This window comes from Nyctibius grandis, chromosome 17 (assembly GCF_013368605.1).
Source record: "Nyctibius grandis isolate bNycGra1 chromosome 17, bNycGra1.pri, whole genome shotgun sequence".
NCBI lineage: Eukaryota > Metazoa > Chordata > Aves > Nyctibiiformes > Nyctibiidae > Nyctibius > Nyctibius grandis.
The window spans coordinates 11,751,376-11,773,366 of NC_090674.1; the positions used below are offsets into that span (position 1 = coordinate 11,751,376).

Consider the following 21,991-nt stretch of genomic DNA (forward strand, 5'->3'; position numbering starts at 1 on the left):
CGGGAGGCGGAGGGGGCAAGATGGCGGACAGTGGCAAGGGGCGGGCGGCGGCGGCCCCCGGGGGGAAGGGGCTGACGGCGGAGCAGGTGCGGGCCGGGGGGGGTCCCGGCACCGCGGGGGGGGGGGGTCCTGGGCGGGCTACGGGCACCGGGGGGGGGCGGTCCTGGGTACCGAGGGGGTCCCAGCGCCGTCCCCGCCCGTGTCCCCAGGTGGTGGCCCGGTTCAACCGGCTGCGGCAGGAGCAGCGGGGCCTGGCCTCGAAGGCGGCCGAGCTGGAGCTGGAGCTGAACGAGCACAGGTGGGATTTGGGGGGGGGTCTGGGCCGCGGGGCCTTCGCCGCCGCCTCACCCTCCTGATCCTCCCCTTCATCCTCTCCTTCCTCTCCCTCCTTATCCTCCTCATCCTCCTCACCTTCCGGATCCTCCCCTTCATCCTTTCCCTCCTCATCCTCCCCTTCATCCTCATCCTCCTCATCCTCCTCTCCCTCCTCTCCCTCCTCTCCCTCCTGATCCTCCCCTTCATCCTCTCCCTCCTCATCCTCCCCTTCATCCTCATCCTCCTCATCCTCCTCACCCTCCTCTCCCTCCTCACCCTCTTCATCCTCCCCTTCCTCCCCTCCCAGCCTGGTCATCGAGACCCTGCGGGAGGTGGACCCCACGCGCCGCTGTTACCGCATGGTGGGCGGCATCTTGGTGGAGCGGACGGTCAAGGAGGTGCTGCCGGCGCTGGAGAGCAACAAGGAGCAGGTGAGGGGTGTCCCCCCCCGACCCCCACCCCCCGGCCCCCCCGGGCCCAGCTCCCCTGAGCCCCCTCTCCCCCCAGATCGGCCGCATCCTGGCGGCGCTGGGGCAGCAGCTGCAGGCCAAGGGCCGGGAGCTGAGCGAGTTCCGGGAGAAGCACAACATCCGCCTGGTGGGCGAGGACGAGCCCCGGCAGCCGCCCCGGGAGGGGCCCGAGGGCGCCAAGGGCGGCTCGGCCGGGGTGCTGGTATCCTAGCACCCCCCGGCCCCCCCCGCACCCCCCCACCCCCCTGCATCCTCGTGATTTTGTTAAATAAATGTGATTTTTTTTCCTTGGTGACGGGCCGAGCGTGGGCACCCGGGGGCTGCTGGGGGGGCAGCACTGGAGGGGCCAGGGCAGGGCTGGGCCCCACAGCTCGGCTCAACACAGGGTGACCCAGTGCCACACCCCCCCTCTCCAGAGGAGGTGGCACTTTGGGGGCGTTGGGGGGGACAGAGGGTGGCTCCGAGCCGGCCTCAGCCGCTGTTTTCTTGCTGTGGCCACCAAAAACGCTCCGTGGGCTTCCCTGGGGGGGGTCACTGCTGACCCGGCTGGGGTGGGACAGCCTTGTCACCCCCCGTCACCCCTCGGCCCCCCCGGGGTGGCAGCCACCCAGAATTGGGGCGGTGGGTGCCACGGGGCGGGGGGGACACCCCGAGAGGCCAGGACAAGGGGACACGGCGGGGGGGGGGCACAGGGACCCCGAGACACACACCCAGCAGGGGACAAGGACACGGTGGTGGCACCAGGGCGGGCGTCACCGTCACCCCGAGCAGGGCCAAGGTCGGCGCGTGCCGGCGCGTGCCGGCGTGTGGCACCCCCGGGCACGGCGGTGGCGGGGGGGCACGGGGGGGACGTTGTTGACTGTACACAGCCCCCGCCCGCGGCGTCACCCGCCACCGGGCCCGGCCGGTTCCCGCCCCATATAACGCCGGTGACGCCGGGGCTGGCAGGGACGCCATGGAGGGGGCCGGGGGGCCGCGGCTGGCGGAGGCCGAGCGGGAGAGTCAGCTGGGCTGCGTGCACGGCGTGTCGGGGCCCGGTACCGCCGCGGGGACACGGGGACGGGGCGGGGGGGGGGGTCGCGGGGGGCGACGGCGGTGTGTCACCGTGCGTGTCCCCGCAGTGGTGACGGCCACGCGCATGGCGGGGGCGGCCATGTACGAGCTGGTGCGCGTGGGGCACGCGGAGCTGGTGGGGGAGATCATCCGGCTGGAGGGGGACACGGCCACGCTCCAGGTGTACGAGGAGACCTGTATCCTGCCCTGCTGTCCTCCCCTGTCCTCCCCTGTCCCCCCTTGTCCCCCAACCTCCCCGTCCTGCCCTTCCCTCCCTGCCCCTGTCCCCTTGTCCTGCCCTGTCCCCCATCCTGTCCCCTCCCTGTCCCCCCCAAGCCTCCCTGTCCTCTCCCTGTCCCTTCTATCCTGTCCTGTCCCCTCCTTGTCCCCATATCCTGCCCTATCCCCACTGTCCCCCCAGTCCTGTCACCCCCAGCCCCCTGTTCCCTCCCTGTCCCCCATATCCTGTCCTGTTCCCCATCCTGTCCTGTGCCTCTTGTCCCCGCTGTCCTGTCCCCTCCTTATCCCCCCATCCTACCCTATCCCTGCTGTCCCCCACATCCCCTCCCTGTCCCCCCCATCCTGCCCTGTCCCCCACATCTCCCCCCTGTCCCCTCCCTGTCCCCCCCATCCTGCCCTGTCCCCCACATCCCCTCCCTGTCCCCCCCAGCCCCCCTGTCCCCTCCCTGTCCCCCCCCCTCCCCACCCCTCCGGTCCCCCCCGCCCCCCCTCGCCGTGGCCTTTCCTGAGCGCGGGGGCAGCGGGGGTGCGGGTGGGGGACCCGGTGCTGCGCACGGGGCAGCCGCTCTCGGTGGAGCTGGGCCCCGGCATCCTGGGCTCCATCTTCGACGGGATCCAGCGCCCGCTGCGGGACATCGCCCGCCGCACCCGCAGCATCTACATCCCGCGCGGCACCAACGTCCCCGCGCTGCCGCGGCACCTCACCTGGGACTTCGCCCCCAGCAAGGACGTCCGGGTGAGCGGGACCCCCGCGGCGGGGACAGGGGGACACCCCTTCTCCCAGCACCCCCGTCCCCGTCGGGATCCCGCATCCTCACGGCCACCCCCATGGCCAGGTTGGCAGCCACGTCACCGGCGGTGACATTTACGGGACGGTGGCCGAGAACTCGCTCATCCAGCACCAGATCATGGTGCCGCCGCGCAGCCGGGGCACCGTCACCTACATCGCGCCCCCCGGCAACTACAGCGTCTCGGTGAGGGGCGGCGGGTGCCGGGGTGCCCTGTCCCCATGCCCTGTCCCCGTCACCTGTCCCCGCTGCCCGTCCCCGTCCCCGCAGGACGTGGTGCTGGAGCTGGAGTTCGAGGGCAGCGCGGAGCGGCTCCCCATGCTCCAGGTCTGGCCCGTGCGACAGACCCGGCCCGTGGCCCAGAAGCTGCCGGCGAATCACCCCCTGCTGACGGGGCAGCGGGTGCTGGACGCCCTGTTCCCGTAGGGAGCGGGACGGGGGACGGGGAGGGGGACAGGGATGGGGACAGGGGATCGTGATAGGGGACAGGGATGGGGACAGGGATGGGGTTGGGGATGGGGGATGGCGATGGGGGACAGGGATGGAGATGGAAATAAGGGACAGGGATGGGGGACAAGGATGGGGACAGGGATGAGGACATGGGTGGGATTTGGGCTAGAACAGGGACAGGGGTGGGGACAGTCCTGCCAGGGAAAAAGGGGACAGTGACACTGGGGGGGGTCACACTCGCTCCAGACAGTCCCCGGGTGGGATGGGGATGGGGACGGGGATGGGGATCCCTCCCGCCTCCGTGGGGACGCAGCGCGGGGCCGTGGGGGGCCCGTGTCCCCTCCGCCGCTCCCGGCCGTCCCCCCCCTGTCCCCAGGTGCGTGCAGGGCGGCACCACGGCCATCCCTGGCGCCTTCGGCTGCGGCAAAACCGTCATCTCCCAGTCGCTGTCCAAGTACTCCAACAGCGACGTCATCGTGTACGTGGGCTGCGGCGAGCGCGGCAACGAGATGTCCGAGGTCCTGCGGGACTTCCCCGAGGTGGGGGCGCGGGGACGGGGTGACGTGGGGACACGGGTGACACGGTGACACGGGGCCGGCGGTGACGGCGCCGCCGCCCCCAGCTCACCATGGAGGTGGACGGCAGGACCGAGAGCATCATGAAGCGCACGACGCTGGTGGCCAACACATCCAACATGCCGGTGGCCGCCCGCGAGGCCTCCATCTACACGGGTGCGTGCACAGGCGTGTGTGAGCATGCACGAGTGTGTGTGATGGTGCACAAGCCTGTGAGCATGTGTGGCATATGTGAGTGCATGGGTGAGTGTGAGCGTGCGTGATCATGTGTGAGCGTCTGGCACGTGTCTGTGAGTGTGCATGGGCATGTGTGAGCGTGCGCAGGCATGTGAGCTTGCACAGCGCGTGTGAGCATGCACGGGCATGTGAGTGTGCGTGGGCACGCGTGAGTGTGGCTGTGTGTGGGTGTGCATGAGTGTGTGTGAGCATGCAGGGGCATGTGTGAGCACGCACAAGCGTGTGTGAGTGTCCATGGCACGTGTGAATGTCCGTGGCACGTGTGAGTGTGCGTGGCCACGTGCGAGCGTGCTGCACAGGCATCTGTGAGCATGCACAGTCATGTATGTGCCAAGCGTGTGAGGTGTGTGCACCGAGCGTGCGGGGGCCGTGCGGGGGCCGAGCCGCCGTGCGAGCCGCGTGCCGCGGGCGCAGGCATCGCGCTCTCCGAGTACTTCCGCGACATGGGCCGCCACGTGAGCATGATGGCCGACTCCACGTCGCGCTGGGCCGAGGCGCTGCGCGAGATCTCGGGGCGCTTGGCCGAGATGCCGGCGGGTGAGAGCCGGGGCGGGGGGGGGTGTGGGGACCCCTCGGGCCGTGCCAGCAGCCCCAAGGCTGCGGCGAGGGGCTCGGGCCCCCCCGGTGACGCCGCGCTCCCGCAGACAGCGGCTACCCGGCCTACCTGGGCGCGCGCCTGGCCTCCTTCTACGAGCGCGCGGGGCGGGCGCGGTGCCTGGGGTCCCCCCCCCCGCGAGGGCAGCGTCAGCATCGTGGGCGCGTGAGTACGGGGCGGGGGGCGGCGGCGCGGGGGACCCCCCCCCACCACCCCGCTGAGCCCCCCGCCCGCTGTGTGTCCCCCCCCCGCAGCGTGTCCCCACCCGGGGGGGACTTCTCGGACCCCGTCACCTCGGCCACGCTGGGCATCGTGCAGGTGAGCGGGGGCGCGGGGACCCCCTAGACCCCCCGTGTCACCCCCTGGCCCCCCCGTGTCACCCTGTAGCCCCCCCCGTGTCACCCCGTGTCCTCCAGGTGTTCTGGGGCCTGGACAAGCGGCTGGCGCAGCGCAAGCACTTCCCCTCGGTGAACTGGCTCATCAGCTACAGCCGGTACGTGCGGGCGCTGGAGCCCCACTACGAGCGGCTGCACCCCGAGCTCCCGGCCCTGCGCCGCCGCGCCCGGCAGATCCTGCAGGACGAGGAGGAGCTGGCGCAGATCGTGCAGCTCGTGGGCAAGGTGGGCACGGGGTATGGGGTGTGGGGTGTGAGGTACGGGATATAGGATGGGGATGTGGGATAAGGAATATGGGATGGGGATATTGGGTGGGGATGAGGGTATGGAATGGAGATATGGGGTGGGATACGGGATATGGGATGGGGTATGTGATGTGGGATATGGGATGGGATGGGGAATAGGGGATGAGGATGGGATGGGGACATGGAATATGGGATGGGGATATGGGGTATAGGATGGGGATGTGGGATATGGGATGGGATATGGGATATAGGGTGGAGATGGGATAGGGGTATGGGATGGAGTCAGGGTAGGGACAGGGATGAGGATGGGATGGGGATATGGGGTGGGATGGGGGATATGGGATGGGGTTTATGATGTGGGATGGGGATGTGGTATATGGGATACAGGATATGGGGATGGGGATATAGGATATGGGATGGGATGGGGAATAGGGGATGAGGATGGGATGGAGATATGGAATATGGGATGGAGATATGGGGTATAGGATGGGGATGGGGTGGGGGGTATGGGATGGAGTCATGGTGGGGACGGGGATGAGGATGGGATGGGATATGGGGTGGGATGGAGGGTATGGATGGAATCGTGTTGGGGATGGGGATTGGGGTACGGGATATGGGATGGGGACAGGGCACAGGGACCCCAGCCCCGTCCCCCCGCAGGCGTCCCTCGCCGAGGCCGACAAGGTGACGCTGGAGGTGGCGAAGCTGCTCAAGGACGACTTCCTGCAGCAGAACGGCTACTCCTCCTACGACAGGTGCCCCCGCGCCCCCCGCGCCCCCCGTACCCCCCCCAGCACCCCGCACCCCCCGCCCTGACCCCCCCCCAGGTTCTGCCCCTTCTACAAGACCGTGGGGATGCTCCACAACATGGTCACCTTCTACGAGCTGGCGCGTCACGCCGTGGAGGCCACCGCGCCGGGCGAGCGCCGCGTCACCTGGGCCACCATCCGCGAGAGCCTGGGCGACATCCTCTACAAGCTGAGCGCCATGAAGTTCAAGGTGGATGTCAGGGGGTTGGGGGGGGCCGTGACCCCTCTGGGGGGGCACGGGAGTGACGCTGCCATGTCCCCCGTGTCCCCAGGACCCCGTGAAGGACGGCGAGGCCGCCATCACGGCCGCCTTCGCGCAGCTCAACGAGGAGATGCAGGCGGCCTTCCGCAGCCTGGAGGACTGAGGGGGGGCGGGATGGGGGGGGCAGGATGGGGGGGTCCCCCCGGGGCTCCCCCCGCCCAATAAAGCCGCTCACCCCCCCCAGGCGTGGCTTCCCCGCGGCGGGCGGGAGCGTCCGGTGTCCCCCCCCGGCACTGGCCCCTCGCCAGGGGGGTCAGGGGGTCCCTGGGCAGGGGGGGGCAGTGCCTGCAGGGAGCTGGGGGGGGAGGGCCGGGGGGGTTTGGGGTCCGGCTGCCCCCCCGGTGAGAAGCCCCCTCCCTCCGTGCTGAGCCCCGGGGCACTCGGTGCACGTGTGGGGGACCCCGGGGGCGCGGCGGGGACGAGCTGCCTGGGGTGGGACATGGAGGGGGGTGACAGTGACCCCCTGGGTGGGACGTGGGGGTGACAGTGACCCCCCCGAGCCAGAGCTGCCGTGACAAGGGGGGGGTGACAACACCGGGGGCCACCGAGGTGGATACCGGGAAGGGGAGGGGTCGCCCCGGGGGTCTCTCCGGGGTCGCCCCCCCCGTCCACGCCCGCGTCCCCCGGCGTGGACGGGGGGGGGCGACCCCGGAGAGACCCCGCCAGCCCTAAGGCGGGGGTTGTCCCATGGCGTGTGTCCCCCCCCCCGCCCCGCTCCGCTGCCGGTGCCGCCCCCGCCCGCCCCGTCCCGCCCCGCCGGAGCCGCCGCCCGGAGATGTGGGTCCTGCTGCTGCCCCTGGGGCTGGGGAGGGCCCTGCTGCCCCCCGGTGGGTGCTGGGAGGGGCTGGGGGGTGCTGGGGGGGGGGGGGGGGGGGGGGGGGGGGGGGGGGGGGGGGGGGGGGGGGCGGGGGGAGGAGGGGTCCCTGGCGCTGTCCCCGTCCCTTCCCACGCCCCCGTCCCGGTCCCCGAGCTGCGCTGGTGACAGCCCCCGGGTCCCCCCCGCGCTGCCCCCCGTGCCCGTGGGGTGGTGACAGCCCCCGGGTCCCCCCCCGCGCTGTCCCCCGTGCCCGTGGGGTGGTGACAGCCCCCGGGTCCCCCCGTGGCCACACCACGGGCGGGTGGCGGTGCCGGTGACCGTCCCCGTTGTCCCCAGGGCTCCCGGCGCCGGCCCCCCGCCGTGGCCCCCCCGAGGGTCGCGGTGGCCCCTCTGCGGGCTGCGGGCTGTGCCACAGCCCCCACGGCGGCCGGGCGCAGGCCAACGGGACGCGCGGGGACAGCGTCACCCTGGGGTGCCCGGCGGCGGGGGCCCCCCTGGGCCGGCTGCTGGCCGAGCAGTGGCACTTCTGGGGGGACCCCGCGGGCGCCGGGGTCACCGTCTGCAGCCGGAGCCGCGGCCGCCCCCGCTGCGACGCGGCCTACGGGGACCGGGTGGTGCTGGCGGCAGGAGGTGACACCCCCGGGGTGCTGGTGCTGCGGCGCCTGCGGGACGAGGACGCCGGCACCTACACGTGCCTGCTGCTGGGCGAGGGCGACTGCGCCTGCGGGGAGGTGACGCTGCGCCTGGGCGGTGAGCGGCGGCGGGGAGACCCTCACCCTGGCGTCGGGGCTGCGGGGATGGTGGGAGCCCCTCACCCTGGCGTCGGGGCTGTGGGCACGGGGGAGCCCCTCACCCCGGCGTCGGGGATGGAGGAGCCCCTCACCCTGGCGTTGGGGCTGTGGGGATGGTGGGTGGTGGGAGCCCCTCACCCGGGTGTTGGGGCTGCAGGGACGGGGGGGTGGTGGGAGACCCTCACCCTGGCGTCAGGGCTGCGGGGATTGGGAGAGCCCCTCACCCTGGCGTCAGGGCTGCAGGGATGGGGGAGCCCCTCACCCTGGTGTTGGGGATGGGGGAGCCCCTCACCCTGGCGTCAGGGCTGCGGGGATGGTGGGTGGTGGGAGCCCCTCACCCGGGTGTCGGGGATGTGGGGGATGTGGGGGGCGCAGCAGGAGCCCCTCACTGTGACATCAGGCCCCTGAGGCGGTTCTCCCCCCCCCACAGGTGCCCCCTGCAGCCCCCCCTGCTCCGGGACCCCCCCCCCGCGGCGCCTTCGGCCTCTTCCTCCTCCTCCTGCTGCTGCTGCTACTGCTGACGCTGGCCGGGGGCCTGTGACCGGGGCACGTGTGTGTGCGTGTGAGTGTGCACGTGTCCATACACGTGTGAGTGTACGTGTGAGTGTGCATGTGAGTGTGCATGTGTGTGAGTGTGCACGTGTGTGTGAATGTGCACACGCATGTGTACATGTGCACGTGTCTGCACACGTGTGTATGAGTGTGCACGTGTCCATGCGTGTGTGCGTGCGTGTGCACATACGTCAGTGTGTGTGTGCATGAGCATCAGTGCGTGTGCACGTGTGTGTGTGCATGTGTGTAAGTGTGCACACGTGTGTGCAAGGGTGCACAGGGGGGCACGGGGGGGGGTGCGAGGGCTGGGTGTGCGCAGGGGGGGGTGCACATGTGTGCGCTGGGGGGGTACACACATGGAGGGGGGGGGTGTCCCTGCCTGGGCACACGCGTGTGCAGCACGTGCCACCCTCACGGTGGCACCAGGGGCCACCCCCAGGGACTGACCCCCACCCTGGGGCTCTCCTGCCCCCCCGGGACTCACAGTCCCGTGTCCCTCATGCCCCGATGTCCCCGTCCCCCCTGACCCCAGTGTCCCCATCCCCGATGTCCCCAGTGTCCCCCATTGTCCCCAGTGTCCCCAGTGTCCCTGTCCCCCCTGACTCACGTCCCCCATGTCCCTGTCCCTGGTGTCCCCGGTGTCCCGTCCCCACCCGGGTGACCACGGGGGTCCCCAGCCCTGCCCCTGGTCACCCGCTGTCCCCATGTGGGACCCCGGCCGTGTCCCCTCGCCCCCCCTCGTGCCACCCCAGGGACACGGTTGGGGACAAGCTTTCGCCGCGTCAGCTGGCGGTGGCGGCACCCAGAGCCTTCCCCGCTTTGTGTCCCCGACAATGGCCGGGCCACGTGCGCGGGGGCCCGACCCCCCTGGGCCCCCTGTCCCCGTCCCGGAGGGACACAGGGACACAGGGACAGAGGGACAGGGACAGGCGGCCATGGGGCACCCGGCTGGCAGGTGCTGAAGGCGGGTGAGTGGCCGGGGGGTGGCCGGGGGGGTCTGTCCCCAGTGTCCCCACCCACGTCCCAGAGGTGTCACCCCTGCGTCCCCCGCGGTGTCCCCTGGAGATGCCCCTCGTGTCCCCCGAGGTGCCACCCCCCCTGTGCCCCAGTGTCCCCAGTGGTGTCCCCCCATCCCGTTACTCCAGAGACCCCCGAGGTGCCACCCAGTGTCCCCCCAGTGTCCCCAGAGGTGCCACCCCCGGGTACCCCCATATCCTCGAGATGCCACCCTGGCTCCCGCTGGCAGCCCCCACGGTTGTCCCCAGTGTCCCCTGGAGATGCCATTCTCTGGTACCCCCCCTACCCCCAGAGATGTCCCCAGGGTTGTCCCCTGCGTCCCCCAGCGATACCAGCCCCGGGTACCCCCTGTGTCCCCTGGAGATGTCCCCATGGGTGTCCCCAACATCCTCTGGAAATGCCACCCCGGGTACCCCCATGTCCCCCGACAATGTCCCCACGGTTGTCCCCTGCGTCCCCTGCCAATGCCAGCCCCTAGTACCCCCTACCCCTGCAGATGTCCCCATGGTTGTCCCTGGTGTCCCCTGGTTATGCCACCCCTGGGTCCCCCATGTCCTGTCCCCAGGAGGTGCCACCCCCGTGTCCCCCCACGTCCCCCGAGGATGTCCCTACGGTTGTCCCCAGCGTCCCCTGGCCATGCCAGCCCCCGGTAGCCCCCTACCCCTAGAGATGTCCCCATCGTTGTCCCCTGGGGATGCCACCCCCGGGTACCCCGTGTCCTGTCCCCCGGGTCCCCCCCGCCCCCCGGTGCTGTCCCCACGGCTGTCCCCTCCCGGCGCAGGGGATGCCGGTGGGTGGGGGGCTGCTGTGCGGGGCCACCGGCCTGGGCCTGCTGCTGGCTGCCACCGCCACCCACTTCTGGCTGCAGCACCGGGCGCCCGGCGGCACCGCGACCGTGGGGCTGTGGGGCGTCTGCCTGGGGGGGCACTGCCGGCCCCCCCCCGGCACCCCGGGTACGGCGGGGGGCACTGAGGGGGGGGACGGGGGGGGACGGGGGTCACTGCTGGGGGGGGACAGGGGGGTCACTGAGGGGGGTCACTGCTGGGGGGGGAACGGGAGGGTCATTGCTGCGCTGGGGACGTGGGGGGGTCACTGCTGCGCTGAGCTGTGCCCGGTCTCTGCAGTGGGGCGTGGGGGCAGGGTCCCATGTCCCCCCAGTGTCCCCAACCCCTGTGTCCCCCCCCCCCCAGCCCTATGGGAGGCCACGCGGGTGCTGATGCTGCTCTCGGTGCTCACGGCCGCCGCCGGCCTCGCCCTGGGGCTCTCGGTCGCGGCCAGCACGGCCCGGCGGGCGCGTGCCCGCGTGGCTGGTGTCACCCTGCTCCTGGCTGGTACGTGGGGACGGGCGGGGGGGGGCACACAGTGACTGTCCCCAGGGGAGTCACTGCTGTGCTGAGCTGTGCCCGGTCTCTGCAGGGCTGGGCTGGGTCAGTCACTGCTGCGCTGAGCTGTGCCCGGTCTCTGCCCGCCAGCGGGGGGCTCGCAGGCCGGGCCGGGCCGTGCCGCTGACCCGTGCCCCCCGCCCGCAGGGCTGCTGGCGCTGCTGGGGCTGTCGGTGTACACGGCCGGCACGCTGAGCCTGCTGGGGCCGGCCCGCGCCGCCTGGCGCTTCTCCTGGTCCTACATCCTGGGCTGGGTCGCCGTCGTCCTCACCGGCTCCGCAGGTAGCGGCACCCCGGGGTGCGGGTCACTGCTGCGCTGAGCTGTGCCCGGGCTCTGCGGGGCTGGGGGGTGCCAGTCACTGCTGCGCTGAGCTGGGCCCGGTCTCTGCGGGGCTGGGGGGTGCCAGTCACTGCTGCGCTGAGCTGGGCCCGGTCTCTGCGGGGCTGGGGGGTGCCAGTCACTGCTGCGCTGAGCTGTGCCCGGTCTCTGCGGGGCTGGGGGGTGCCAGTCACTGCTGCGCTGAGCTGGGCCCGGTCTCTGCGGGGCTGGGGGGTGCCAGTCACTGCTGCGCTGAGCTGGGCCCGGTCTCTGCGGGGCTGGGGGGTGCCAGTCACTGCTGCGCTGAGCTGGGCCCGGTCTCTGCGGGGCTGGGGGGTGCCAGTCACTGCTGCGCTGAGCTGTGCCCGGTCTCTGCGGGGCTGGGGGGTGCCAGTCACTGCTGCGCTGAGCTGGGCCCGGTCTCTGCGGGGCTGGGGGGTGCCAGTCACTGCTGCGCTGAGCTGGGCCCGGTCTCTGCGGGGCTGGGGGGTGCCAGTCACTGCTGCGCTGAGCTGGGCCCGGTCTCTGCGGGGCTGGGGGGTGCCCGGCCCCCTGCCGAGGGCACCCATGGGTGGGGGGCAGCAGGGAGGGCCCCCACACCGAGCCCCCCCCCCGCGCCCCACGGCCTCCTCTGTCCCCCCAGGGCTCTTCCACCTCTGCGCTGCCGCCAAGGACCCGTCCCCGGAGAGCTCCGAGGTGGCGGGTGCCTGAGGGCCCCCGGGCGCCTCGAGGGACCCCCCCCCGCGCCCTCGCCCCCCCCCTCCTCCCCGCAGGAGCTGGGTGGGGGCGCCCCGGGCTGCGGGTCACTGCTGTGCTGAGCTGGGCCCGGTCTCTGCAGGGCTGCGCTCCCCCACCCCCTCACCCCCACCCCTCTTTTCCCCCCCCCCCCCATTGCTGTGCCAATAAACTGCCCCCCCCCCGCGGGCTGTCCCGTGCTGTCCGGTGGGTTTGGGGACCCCGAATTTTGGGGGGGTGGGTCGGTGCCAGCCCGCAGCCCCCCCCTTCCTCTGCCCCGGGGTCTGGGCAGAAACGGGGACGTTTGCGGGGTCTCACCCTGGGGGGGGCGACTGGGGGGGGGACATGGGGGGTAATGGGGGGCTGAGGGGAGGGGGAGTGGACTGGGAGGGTCACTGGGAGGGACACGAGGGTCACTGGGGGGCACTGGGAGGCACTGGGAGGGGCACGGGGGGGACACCCCCGGGGGTGCCAGGGGCGGGGGGTGTCACCGGGCGCCCCCCGGGAGCGGCCCCCCCCCACGCCCCCCCGGGGACCGTCGCCCCTTTAAGGCCGCGCCCTCGGCCCCGCCCCTGCCGCTACCGGCCGGACCGGTCCGCCCCGCCCGGCCCCGCCCCCCCCGCCGGCTCCGCCCCCCCCGCCGGCTCCGCCCCGCCCCGTCCGTCCCGTCCCGGCTCGGAGCTGCGAAGCACCGGCCCCTCCGCCGCGCTCGGCCCGGGACGGCCGGTGCGGGTTACCCCGGTACAGCCCGGTACGGCTCAGTGCCGCCCGGTTCGGGTTAGCCCGGTTCCGCCCGGTTCGGCTCCGTTCCGCCCGGTTCCGCCCGGTACGGCCCGGATGGTGCTGGCCGGGGGCCCAGCAGCGCCCTGAGCCCGCAGGTGCCCGCATGGCCCCCCGCGGGATGCGGCCCGGGACGCGCTTCCTCCTCCTCCTCCTCCTCTTCCTCCTCCTCGCCGCCACCGGTAAGGCACGACCGGGACCCCGCGGGGGGGAAGCGGAACCGGCAGCACCGGCTGCTCCGGGCTGGGAGACGGGACGGGGGGTGGGGACGGGGGCGGGGGCACCGGCTGCCCCGGGGTGGGGAGGGGGGACCGGTACCCCCGGGGTGGGAAACAGTGTTGGGGGGCACCGGCTGCGCGGGGGCTGCGGGACGGGGCGGGGGGCGGCGGGTACCGGCAGCCGCGGGGCGGGGGGACCGAGCCCCCGGGGCGGGCGGCGGGGCAGGGCCCGCGGGGAGGGGGGTGCACACGCGTGTGCGCACGGGGAGGGGCGGGGGGTGTGCGTGTGTGTGTGTATGTGCGTGTATGTGCGTGTGTGTGCGTGTGTACGTGTGTGCGCTCGCGTGTGCACCTGTGGCTCCGCGCACCTGTGGCCGCGTGTGTCCCCGTGCGTGTGTCCGTGTGTCCGTCCGTGTGCCCGTGTCCGTGTGTCCGTCCGTGTCCCCGTGCCCGTGCCCGTGTGCCCCGGCAGGTCGCGCCGTGCCGGGGGTTGCGCCGCGGGCGCCGCACACGCGTGTGCGCGCACCTGTGTGCGTGTGTGTGTGTGTGTGCGCGCACCTGCGCCTCCGCGTGTGCCCCCCCCCAACCCCACCGGGGGGGCGGGTCCCTCTGGGGACACGGGGGGGGGACACAGACCGTGGGAATGGGGCACAGCCCCCGGGGGTCACGGGGCTGCCCAGGGGGTCCCCGCCCCCTCCCCATTGTCTCCCGCACGGTTGGGGGGGGCACACCCCCCCCCCGAGCCGTGCCAGGTGGGTGCTGCACCCCAGGGTGCTGCCGCGCGGGGGTGTCGCTGCCCTGCCCCCCGCCGTGCCTCAGTTTCCCCACTGGTGCAGGACGCGTGGGAACGGGCTGGGTGCCGCGGCGTGACGTCACCGTAGGGTGCGCTACCCCCCCCACCCGTGACTCCCGGCCCGGGGGGGGCGGGGGCGTCGTGCTGCGGGTGGGGGCGGCCCGGCCGGGACCCCCCGATACCGGGGGGCACGGAGCCGCCCCGAGCCCATCGCCGGGCGTCAGGCCTGCGGCCCCCCGGTGGGTGGGTGCTGCCGCGCCGCCCACGAGTGGGGGGAGTGTGTGTGTGTGTGTGTGTGCACGCGCTTGTGCGTGCGGCGTGCACGGGGCGAGCACGCGAGGGCGATCGCACACGCGTGTGTGTCCCCCCGAGGGGCACAAGCGCCCACGCGTGAGCGGGCACGCGGCCCCCGTGCCCACGCCGAGGGTCCATGCACACACGCTGGTGCGCGGGTGATGCTGCGTGTGCACACGCGTGTGCACCCAGGACCCCCCCCCGGGACCCCCGTCCCCCGGTGCCGCGTCCCGCGGGCGCGCTCCCGGCCGGGGCGCGGGGCCGCGGGATCCGGTTCAGCCGGTTCCCGGCTCCGTTCCCACGCGCTCGGCCCCGCTGGGTGGGGACGCCCCGCGGCGGGGGCCGCCCGCCAGCCCCGACGGCACCGGCACCCCCCGGCCCCGCCGGGACCCCCCGGCCCGCCCCCCCCCCCGCGCGAGGGGAAACTGAGGCAGCGCCGCGGCCGTCGGGGCCGTGAGTCACGGCCTGGGCAGCACCGCAATTATTTAATTAACCCGGCGACTAATCGGGGGGTAATTAGGCCGGGCCCGAGCGGCGCGGCGGGGGGCTCGGCGGGGAGCCCCGGGGCCGGCGGGGGCGGGCGCCCTCCGCAAGCCGCGGCAGCGCCCGGCATCCGCGCGGGCCGGTCGGGCTGGACCTACCGGCCCGGCCGCTTCCCCCGGCGTCGGCGAGCGGCGGGGCCGCCCCGCCCCGCCCCACCCCGGCACCCCGGCACCGGCACCGGGAGCGCGCGTGCAAGGAGGCGGGTGCCCGAGCGTGTGCAGGAGCACACACAAACGTTGGCACGTGTGCCCGAGTGTGCCCAAGCGTGCCCGGGCAAGGATGGGGGTGTGTGAGCACGCACACACGTGTGCACCTGTCTGCACGCTCGCCCGAGCGCGTGTGAGCGTGCCCGCACATACGTGAGCGTGCCCAAGTGTGCGTGAGCACGTCTACGCCGGCACAAAGACGCCCAGACATACATGAGCGTGCCCGAGCGTGCAGGAGTGTGCACGGCTGTGTCCAAGGGTGTGCAAGCGTGCCCAAGCGTGATGAACATGTGTGACTACATCCAAGCACGCACGAGTGTGTACATGCGTGCATAAGCATGTACGAGCATGCTTGAGCATGAAGGAGTGTGCCCAAGTGTGCAGGAGCGTGCCTGTGCATGTGCTAAGCATTCGTGAGCACGTGTGAGCGTGCCCAAGCGTGTCCGAGTGTGCCTGAGCAGGCACGAGTGTGCTGAAGCATGTGTGCACGTGTGTGAGCACATCCCAGCATGCGTGAGTGTGCGGAAGCCTTCCTGAGTGTGCAAGAGCATGCGTGAGCGCACCCAGGTGTGCGTGAGCATGTGAGGGCACACAAACACACGTGAGTGTGCCCAAGTGTGTGTGCAAGGATGTGTATGAGTGTGTCTGCGTGTGTATGAGTGTGCCCAAGCATGCGTGAGCGTGTGCAAGCACAAGTGTGCCCCGGAGCATGTGCAAGCGTGTCCGAGTGTGCGTGCACTCACATACGTGGAAGACTGAGTCTGTGCAAGCACAAGTGCGCTGGAGCGTGCGCGAGTGTTCTTGCACGTGTGTGAGTGCCAGCGTGAGCATGTGCGAGCACAAGTGTGCATGACTGTGCCCAAATGTTCTTGCATGTGTGTGAGTGCCAGCAGGCGTGTGTGTGAGCACAAGTGTGCGTGAGCATGTGTGCCACAGTGTGTGCAAGTGTGCCCAAGTGTCCTTGCACGTATGTGAGTGCCAGCATGATCACGTGCGAGCACGAGTGTGCATGACTGTGCCCAAGTGGTCTTGCATGTGTGCGAGTGCCAGTGTGAGCGTGTGTGGGCACAAGTGTGTGAGCACGCGTGTGCCCGAGCACGCGTGTGCCGAGCGCCGGTGCCAACGCGCTGCCCGCAGGCCGCGCCGGGGTGGTGGAGGTGGAGCGCAGCGTGACGGCGGTGCTGGGCCAGGACGTGGTGCTGCCGTGCCGGTACCGGGCGCAGGAGCAGGAGCAGGTGGTGCAGGTGACGTGGCTGAAGCGGGGCCCGGGCGGGCGCAGCGCCGAGGTGGCCGTGCTCAACCGGCAGCACGGGGAGCACGTGCAGGAGCCCTACGCCGGGCGCGTGCTGCGGCGGGCCGACGGGGCGCTGGAGGACGGCGCCATCGTCCTGCGCAACGCCGTGCAGGGGGACGAGGGCGACTACGAGTGTCACCTCATCACCTTCCCCCTGGGCAGCTTCGAGGGGCGCCTCACCCTCAGGGTGCTGGGTGAGTGCCCGGGCGGCGGGCGGTGGGCACGGGGCGGTGGGGCAACGGGCACGGGATGATGGGGCAATGGGCCGTAGGGATGGGGCAATGGGCATGGGACAGTGGGCATGGGGCGATGGGGTGGTGGGCACAAGGTGGTGGGCATGGGAAATGGGGTGGAGGGCATGGGGAGGTGGGTACGGGGTAGTGGGTGAGGGGCCATGGGGATGCAGTGGTGGGCATGGGGTGATGAGGTTGGGATGATGGGGCAACGAGCATGGGATGGTGGGCAATGAGCATGGGGCGATGGGGTGGTGGGCATGGGGAGGTGGGTACGGGGTAGTGGGTGAGGGGCCATGGGGATGCAGTGGTGGGCATGGGGTGATGAGGTTGGGATGATGGGGCAACGAGCATGGGATGGTGGGCAATGAGCATGGGGCGATGGGGTGGTGGGCATGAGGTGATGGGCACGGGGTGGTGGGCAATGGGAGCAGGATGATGGGCATGAGGTGATGGGGCAGTGGGCACGGGGTGGTGGGCATGAGGTGATGGGCGTAGGACAGTGGCTGTGGGGCACAGGGCAATGGCCATGGGGTGATAGGCACGGGGCAACGGGCAAAGGGCAGTGGGTGAGCGGCGATGGGCACGGGGCACCCGTAAGGTGGGCTGGGGTCTGCGGTGCCAGTGTGAGGGCGGTGCCCCCCGCAGTGCCGCCGCTGCCCATCCTGAACCCGGGGCCGCCGCTGGAGGAGGGCCAGGGCCGGACGCTGGCGGCCTCGTGCACGGCCGAGGGCAGCCCGGTGCCGTCGGTGCGCTGGGAGACCGAGGTGCGCGGCACCAACGCCACGCGCCGCTCGGCGCACGCCCGCTCCGCCTCCGTCACCAGCGAGTTCTTCCTGGTGCCCGGGCGCACCATGAACGGCAAGAGCCTCACGTGCGTGGTGGCCCACCCCGGCCTGCGCCACGAGAAGAGGATCACCCACCTCCTCAGCGTCGCCTGTGCGGCACCGGGGCGCGGGGGGGCACCGGGGACGTGGAGGGCACGGGGGGCATGGAGGGCATTGAGGGACGTGGGGGACATGGGGGGCATGAGGAATGTTGAGGGACATGGAGGATGTTGGGGACACGGGGAGTGTTGAAGGACATGGGGGGCACTGGGGGCATGGTGGGACATGGAGGGTGTTGGGGACGGGGGCACTGGGGACATGGAGGGTGTTGGGGACATGGAGGACACTGGGACAGGGGGAGCATGAGGAACGTGGAGGACATGGGGAACGTTGAGGGACGTGGAGGGTGGTGACATGGAGGGACTGGGGACATGGGGAGTGTTGAAGGACGTGGGGGGCACTGGGGACATGGAGGGCACGAGGAACGTTGAGGGACGTGGAGGGTGTTGGGGACATGGTGGACGTTGGGGACATGGAGAGCGTGGGGGGCGCTGGGGGCATCCAGGGACATGGGGGGGCATCGGGGAGGTGGAGGGTGTTGGGGACATGAAGGACACGGGGACCGGAGCACAGAGGGGACGTGGAGGGCGTGGGGGGATGTTGGCACGGGGGGCTTTGGGGACGTGGAGGATGGGGCACTGGGGGTGGAGGGGACGCTGGGGACGTGGGGGGCATGGCAGGGCCGTGGGGACACGGGGACCGACCCCTGTGTCCCCTGTCCCCAGACCTGTCAGACGCCTCGGTGCTGGGGCACACGGAGGAGTGGCAGGAGGGCATGGAGGGGGCGACGCTGACCTGCCTGGGGGACGGCAACCCGCCCCCCACCTACAACTGGACGCGGTGAGGACACTGTCCCCGTCCCCTGCCCTGTCCCTGCCGTGGTGTCCCGTGCCCGTGTCCCCACCGTGTCCCCTGCCCCAGCTCTGTCCCCTGCCCATGCCCATGTCCTGGCCACGTCCCATGTCCCTGCCATGTCCCCTATACCATGTCCCTGCTGTGTCCCTTGCCATGTCCCTGCCACATCCCGAGCCGTGTCCCCTGCCCATGTCTATGCCGTGTCCCCCGACCCGTGCCAGTGTCCTTGCCACGTCCCCTTGCTGGTGACCCTGTCCCTGCCATGTCCCCCTTCCCTGTGCCGGTGTCCCTGCCATGTCCCCTGCCTGTGCCCATGTCCTGGCCATGTCCCCTGTCCCTGCCGTGTCCCCCTGCCCCATGCCACGTCCCCTGCCCGTGTCCCCCCTCCCTGTGCCCATGTCCCTGCCCCTGTCCCATGTCCCCCCACCCATGCTGGTGTCCCTGCCATATCCAGTGCCACGTCCCCTGCCTGTGTCCCCCCACCCGCCCCATGTCCCAGCCGTGCCCCCCCCCGCCCCGTGCCCGTCCCTGGGGTGTCCCTGCCCGGGCGTGCCCGCGCCCAGGGCCGCGGCGTCGAGCGGGGCAGGCGGTGCCGTGCCCGGGCAGGTCCCGCGGGGCCGGGGCAGGGCGTCACCCGTGGGAACCGGCAGCCCCGGCTTTGATGGCGCCAGCGCCCGCCCGGGCGCGCCGGGGGCTGACGGTGCCGCCGCCGCAGGCTGGACGCCCCCCTGCCCGCCGGCGCCCGTGCCAGGGGCGACACCCTGGTCTTCCAGCGGCCCCTCGCCGCCGCCGACGCCGGGGACTACGTGTGCCGCGTCTCCAACCGCGTGGCCACCAAGGAGGCGCGGGCCAACGTCAGCGTCAGGGGACGGGCGGCAGGTGGGGGGCACGGGGGGCACGGGGTGGGTGGGCGCCGGGTGGGGGGCCCGGGTGGGCGGGGGGAGCTGCTCATGCCCGTCCGTCCGTCTGTCCTTCCGCAGCTGCTCCTTTCTGTCTCGTCACCCCCTTGTCCGTCTGTCCACCTTCCTCTCTGTCCCCTTCTCTGTCCGTCCGTCTCTCCCACCACCCACATACCCCTTTGTCCATCCGTCCATCCATCCATGCCCTCATCCACCCACCCACCTACCCACCCATCCATGGGTTTGTCCATCTGTCCATCCATGGTTGTACTCATCCATCCATCCACATGCTTGTCCATCCTTCCGTCCGTCCATGGATGCTCTCATCCATCCATCCAACCATCCGTGGATTTCTCCATCCATGGACTCATCCGCCCATCTCCCTGTTCATCTGTCTACTCATCCGTCTGTCCGTCCATCCTTCCATCCATCCATCCCTCTGACACCTCTCTCTGTCCATCTGTCTCCACCCATTGTCCATCCAACCACCCACATCCACGTACTCATCCATCCATCCATGGACCCCTCAACCCACCCGTCCACCCGTGGGTGCCCTCATCCACCCACCCACCCATTCCACCACCCACGGACTTGTCCATCCGTCCATCCACGGACTCATCCGTCCCCCCCACCTTCTCGCCCCCCCCACGGCGCCCCGCAGACGACGAGGTGCGCAAGGTGGACCTGGTCTCGGCCTCGGTGGTGGTGGTGGGCGTCATCGCCGCCGTCCTGCTCTGCGTCCTCGTCGTCGTCGTCGTCGTCATGACCCTCTACCACAAGCGCAAGACCAAGCGCATCTCCGAGAAGTAGTAAGGGGGGGAGAGAGGTGGGGGGTACGGGGGGGGCGCGGGGGGGCCGTGCTGAGCGTGTGTCCCCCCACCCTGTGCCCCCAGCGAGGAGGAGCTGACGCTGACCCGGGAGAACTCCATCCGCCGCCTGCACTCCAGCCACAGCACTGACACCCGCACCCAGGTGGGGGCGAGGCGGGGGCTCGGGGTGCCCGGGGCGGTGGGTGCTGGGGTACCCAGGGAGATGGGTATTGGGGTTACTGGGGTGGTGGGTGCTGGGGTCACTGGGGTGATGGGTACTGGGGTACCTGGGGTGGTTGGTGTTGGGATCACTGCGGTGATGGGTGCTGGGGTACTCGAGTGCTGGGTATGGGGGTGTTGAAGGACTGGGGAGCAGGGTGCCCCTGGGGTGGCTGTGGGGTGGCCGTGGGGTGCCCGTGGGGTGGCCATGGGGTGCCCGTGGGGTGGCCATGGGGCGCTGGGTCTCACGGGGCTGTTCCAGCTGGAGGAGACGCTGCAGCTGCGCGCGGAGAGCCGGCAGGGCAGCCTGCGCGGGGACAGCCTGCGCGGGGACAGCCTGCGCGGCACCAGCATCTGCTCCGCCATGGTGAGAGCTGGGGGGTGCGGGGGGGGGCCCGGCTCAGCCCCAGACCTGCACCCACCCTGGGGTGTCCGGGGTCCCCCACCTCACACGCTCCCACGTGGGTGCCACCCCCCTTCTGGGTGTGCAAAGCCCCCCACACCGCACACCTTCCCACGCCCGTGGACCCTCGTGCCCCTCCTCGTGCCCGTGCCGCTGGCCGTGCCCCACGCAGCCCCCCCCCCCAGCCCCACGGGGGGTCCCCGGGGGCCGTTGCCCCTCGGCGGTGACCCCGGCGCGTCCCCCGTCCCCGCAGAGCGAAGAGCCCGAAGGCCGGAGCTACTCGACGCTCTCGACGGTGCGGGAGATCGAGACGCAGACGGAGGTGCCGGCGGTGCCCGCGGCGCCGGGGAAGGAGCCCCGGGAGGAGGAGGAGGACGGCGGCGGCGGCGGCGGCGACCCCATCAAACAGGCCATGACCCACTTCGTGCAGGAGAACGGGATGCTGCAGGCCAAGCCCAGCACCAACGGCATCTACATCAACGGCCGCGGGCACCTCGTGTGAGCGGGGCGCGCCGGGGGCACCCGGGACCCCCGCCACCCCCCGGCTGGCTCCGGTCCCCACGCGTCACCCTGCTGCTGGCACGGGGTCGGGGACACGCGCTGCACCCCAGGACCGAGCCCCGGTCCCCAAATGTCACCCTGCTGCTGGCACGGGGTCAGGGACACGCGCTGCGCCCCGGGACTGAGCCCCGGTCCCCAAATGTCACCCTGCTGCTGGCACGGGACTGGGGACGCGCAAAGGAGGTGACAGCAGCACCCAGGACCTGCGGGTGCCGCCGGGCGCGGGGACACCCCAAGGACAGGACGGGGCGGGAGCCCCCGCAGGGATCGGCCCCCCCCAAACCCCCCCCTCGGACTCCGGGTCGGCCCCTTCCCCCGCGGCGCTGGGGATACGCGGCCGTCCCCGCTCGGGACGCGGTTTGCCGGTGGCACTTGGGACGCTTGTGTGTGTGTGTGTCCCCATCCCAGCTGCCCCCTTCCCCTCATGGCCCCCCAAACCCCCCCCCAAACTGCCGTGGGGACCCCCCCGGGGCCGGGCCCCCCCTGGGCGCAGGGCTGGTGGCGGGGGTCCCTGGGGACAGCGCGCCCCGATGTACAGACTGTATAGGACAAGGGCCCCCCCCGGCCACCCCCGTCCCCCCCGCCGCTGCACGGCCGCGCTTGTAAATAAACCCCCGCGCGGGACCCTGGGACCCCGTGTCGAGTGCGTCTGGTCTCAGCTGGGGGGGTGCGGGCACGGGGAGGGGGACGGGGCGGTTACGGGGCACCCGGGTGCTCTGGGCGTGCGGGGAGCTGCGGGCGTGGAAGCGTGCACAAGCGTGCTGAAGCGTGCAAGGCCTCATGCGAGCGTGCAGGAGCACGCGTGAGCACGAGTGTGTGCGAGCACGCCTGAGCACGCGTGAACACGCGTGAACACGCCCGAGCACGCCTGCACGGGCCCCCCGAGCGCGTGCGAGCCCGCGGGAGCGCGCGGAAGCGTGCCCGGGTGTGCGCAAGCGTGCGGCCCGCGC

General features: G+C 72.0%; 5 protein-coding genes across 6 annotated transcripts; all 5 read left to right on the forward strand.

Moving 5' to 3' along the window:
- Positions 1-5: 5 nt before the first annotated feature.
- On the forward strand, positions 6-1,072 carry PFDN2 (prefoldin subunit 2). The gene is made up of 4 exons (XM_068415301.1): positions 6-86; positions 210-298; positions 623-746; positions 823-1,072. Exons 1-4 carry the CDS (start codon positions 21-23, stop codon positions 994-996), a joined length of 453 nt encoding a protein of 150 aa, XP_068271402.1. The 5' UTR covers positions 6-20; the 3' UTR covers positions 997-1,072.
- Positions 676-6,537, forward strand: LOC137671639 (V-type proton ATPase catalytic subunit A-like). Its single transcript, XM_068415271.1, is given in 15 exon segments — positions 676-746; positions 1,907-2,035; positions 2,600-2,814; positions 2,915-3,052; positions 3,137-3,288; positions 3,693-3,855; positions 3,939-4,047; positions 4,543-4,665; positions 4,773-4,852; positions 4,854-4,888; positions 4,978-5,041; positions 5,140-5,343; positions 6,024-6,118; positions 6,191-6,362; positions 6,445-6,537. Coding segments are annotated over 14 exon segments (1,755 nt in total). The 5' UTR covers positions 676-746; positions 1,907-1,923.
- Positions 6,538-7,197: 660 nt separating this feature from the next.
- LOC137671560 (uncharacterized) lies at positions 7,198-8,583 on the forward strand. Its single transcript, XM_068415156.1, has 3 exons — positions 7,198-7,261; positions 7,588-8,165; positions 8,473-8,583. The coding sequence occupies exons 1-3, from the start codon at positions 7,210-7,212 to the stop codon at positions 8,581-8,583; spliced, it is 741 nt and encodes a 246-aa protein (XP_068271257.1). The 5' UTR covers positions 7,198-7,209.
- Positions 8,584-8,943: 360 nt separating this feature from the next.
- LOC137671660 (lens fiber membrane intrinsic protein-like) lies at positions 8,944-12,234 on the forward strand. The gene is made up of 4 exons (XM_068415297.1): positions 8,944-10,564; positions 10,802-10,942; positions 11,141-11,275; positions 11,956-12,234. The coding sequence occupies exons 1-4, from the start codon at positions 10,306-10,308 to the stop codon at positions 12,021-12,023; spliced, it is 603 nt and encodes a 200-aa protein (XP_068271398.1). The 5' UTR covers positions 8,944-10,305; the 3' UTR covers positions 12,024-12,234.
- A 571-nt stretch (positions 12,235-12,805) lies between these two features.
- Positions 12,806-21,585, forward strand: NECTIN4 (nectin cell adhesion molecule 4). Of its 2 annotated transcripts, XM_068415274.1 has the most exons (9): positions 12,806-13,009; positions 16,019-16,369; positions 17,057-17,347; positions 18,021-18,135; positions 18,866-19,029; positions 19,711-19,858; positions 19,943-20,021; positions 20,340-20,444; positions 20,734-21,585. In XM_068415274.1, exons 1-9 carry the CDS (start codon positions 12,934-12,936, stop codon positions 20,980-20,982), a joined length of 1,578 nt encoding a protein of 525 aa, XP_068271375.1. In that variant the 5' UTR covers positions 12,806-12,933; the 3' UTR covers positions 20,983-21,585. The 2 variants fall into 2 exon arrangements, with proteins under 2 accessions (XP_068271375.1, XP_068271376.1); XM_068415275.1 differs by lacking the exon at positions 17,057-17,347.
- Positions 21,586-21,991: the final 406 nt, after the last annotated feature.

Coding starts and splice junctions, on each gene's coding strand:
- PFDN2 (XM_068415301.1), top strand. CDS start 21: ATGGCGGACAGTGGCAAGGGGCGGGCGGCGGCGGCCCCCGGGGGGAAG. Junction 87..209: donor AGGGGCTGACGGCGGAGCAG/GTGCGGGCCGGG, acceptor CCGTGTCCCCAG/GTGGTGGCCCGGTTCAACCG. Junction 299..622: donor CTGGAGCTGAACGAGCACAG/GTGGGATTTGGG, acceptor CTCCCCTCCCAG/CCTGGTCATCGAGACCCTGC.
- LOC137671560 (XM_068415156.1), top strand. CDS start 7,210: ATGTGGGTCCTGCTGCTGCCCCTGGGGCTGGGGAGGGCCCTGCTGCCC. Junction 7,262..7,587: donor GAGGGCCCTGCTGCCCCCCG/GTGGGTGCTGGG, acceptor CGTTGTCCCCAG/GGCTCCCGGCGCCGGCCCCC. Junction 8,166..8,472: donor GGCTGTGGGGATGGTGGGTG/GTGGGAGCCCCT, acceptor CCCCCCCCACAG/GTGCCCCCTGCAGCCCCCCC.
- LOC137671660 (XM_068415297.1), top strand. CDS start 10,306: ATGCCACCCCCGGGTACCCCGTGTCCTGTCCCCCGGGTCCCCCCCGCC. Junction 10,565..10,801: donor GCCCCCCCCCGGCACCCCGG/GTACGGCGGGGG, acceptor CCCCCCCCCCAG/CCCTATGGGAGGCCACGCGG. Junction 11,276..11,955: donor CGTCCTCACCGGCTCCGCAG/GTAGCGGCACCC, acceptor CTGTCCCCCCAG/GGCTCTTCCACCTCTGCGCT.
- NECTIN4 (XM_068415274.1), top strand. CDS start 12,934: ATGGCCCCCCGCGGGATGCGGCCCGGGACGCGCTTCCTCCTCCTCCTC. Junction 16,370..17,056: donor CCTCACCCTCAGGGTGCTGG/GTGAGTGCCCGG, acceptor TGCCCCCCGCAG/TGCCGCCGCTGCCCATCCTG. Junction 19,030..19,710: donor CGTCAGGGGACGGGCGGCAG/GTGGGGGGCACG, acceptor GGCGCCCCGCAG/ACGACGAGGTGCGCAAGGTG.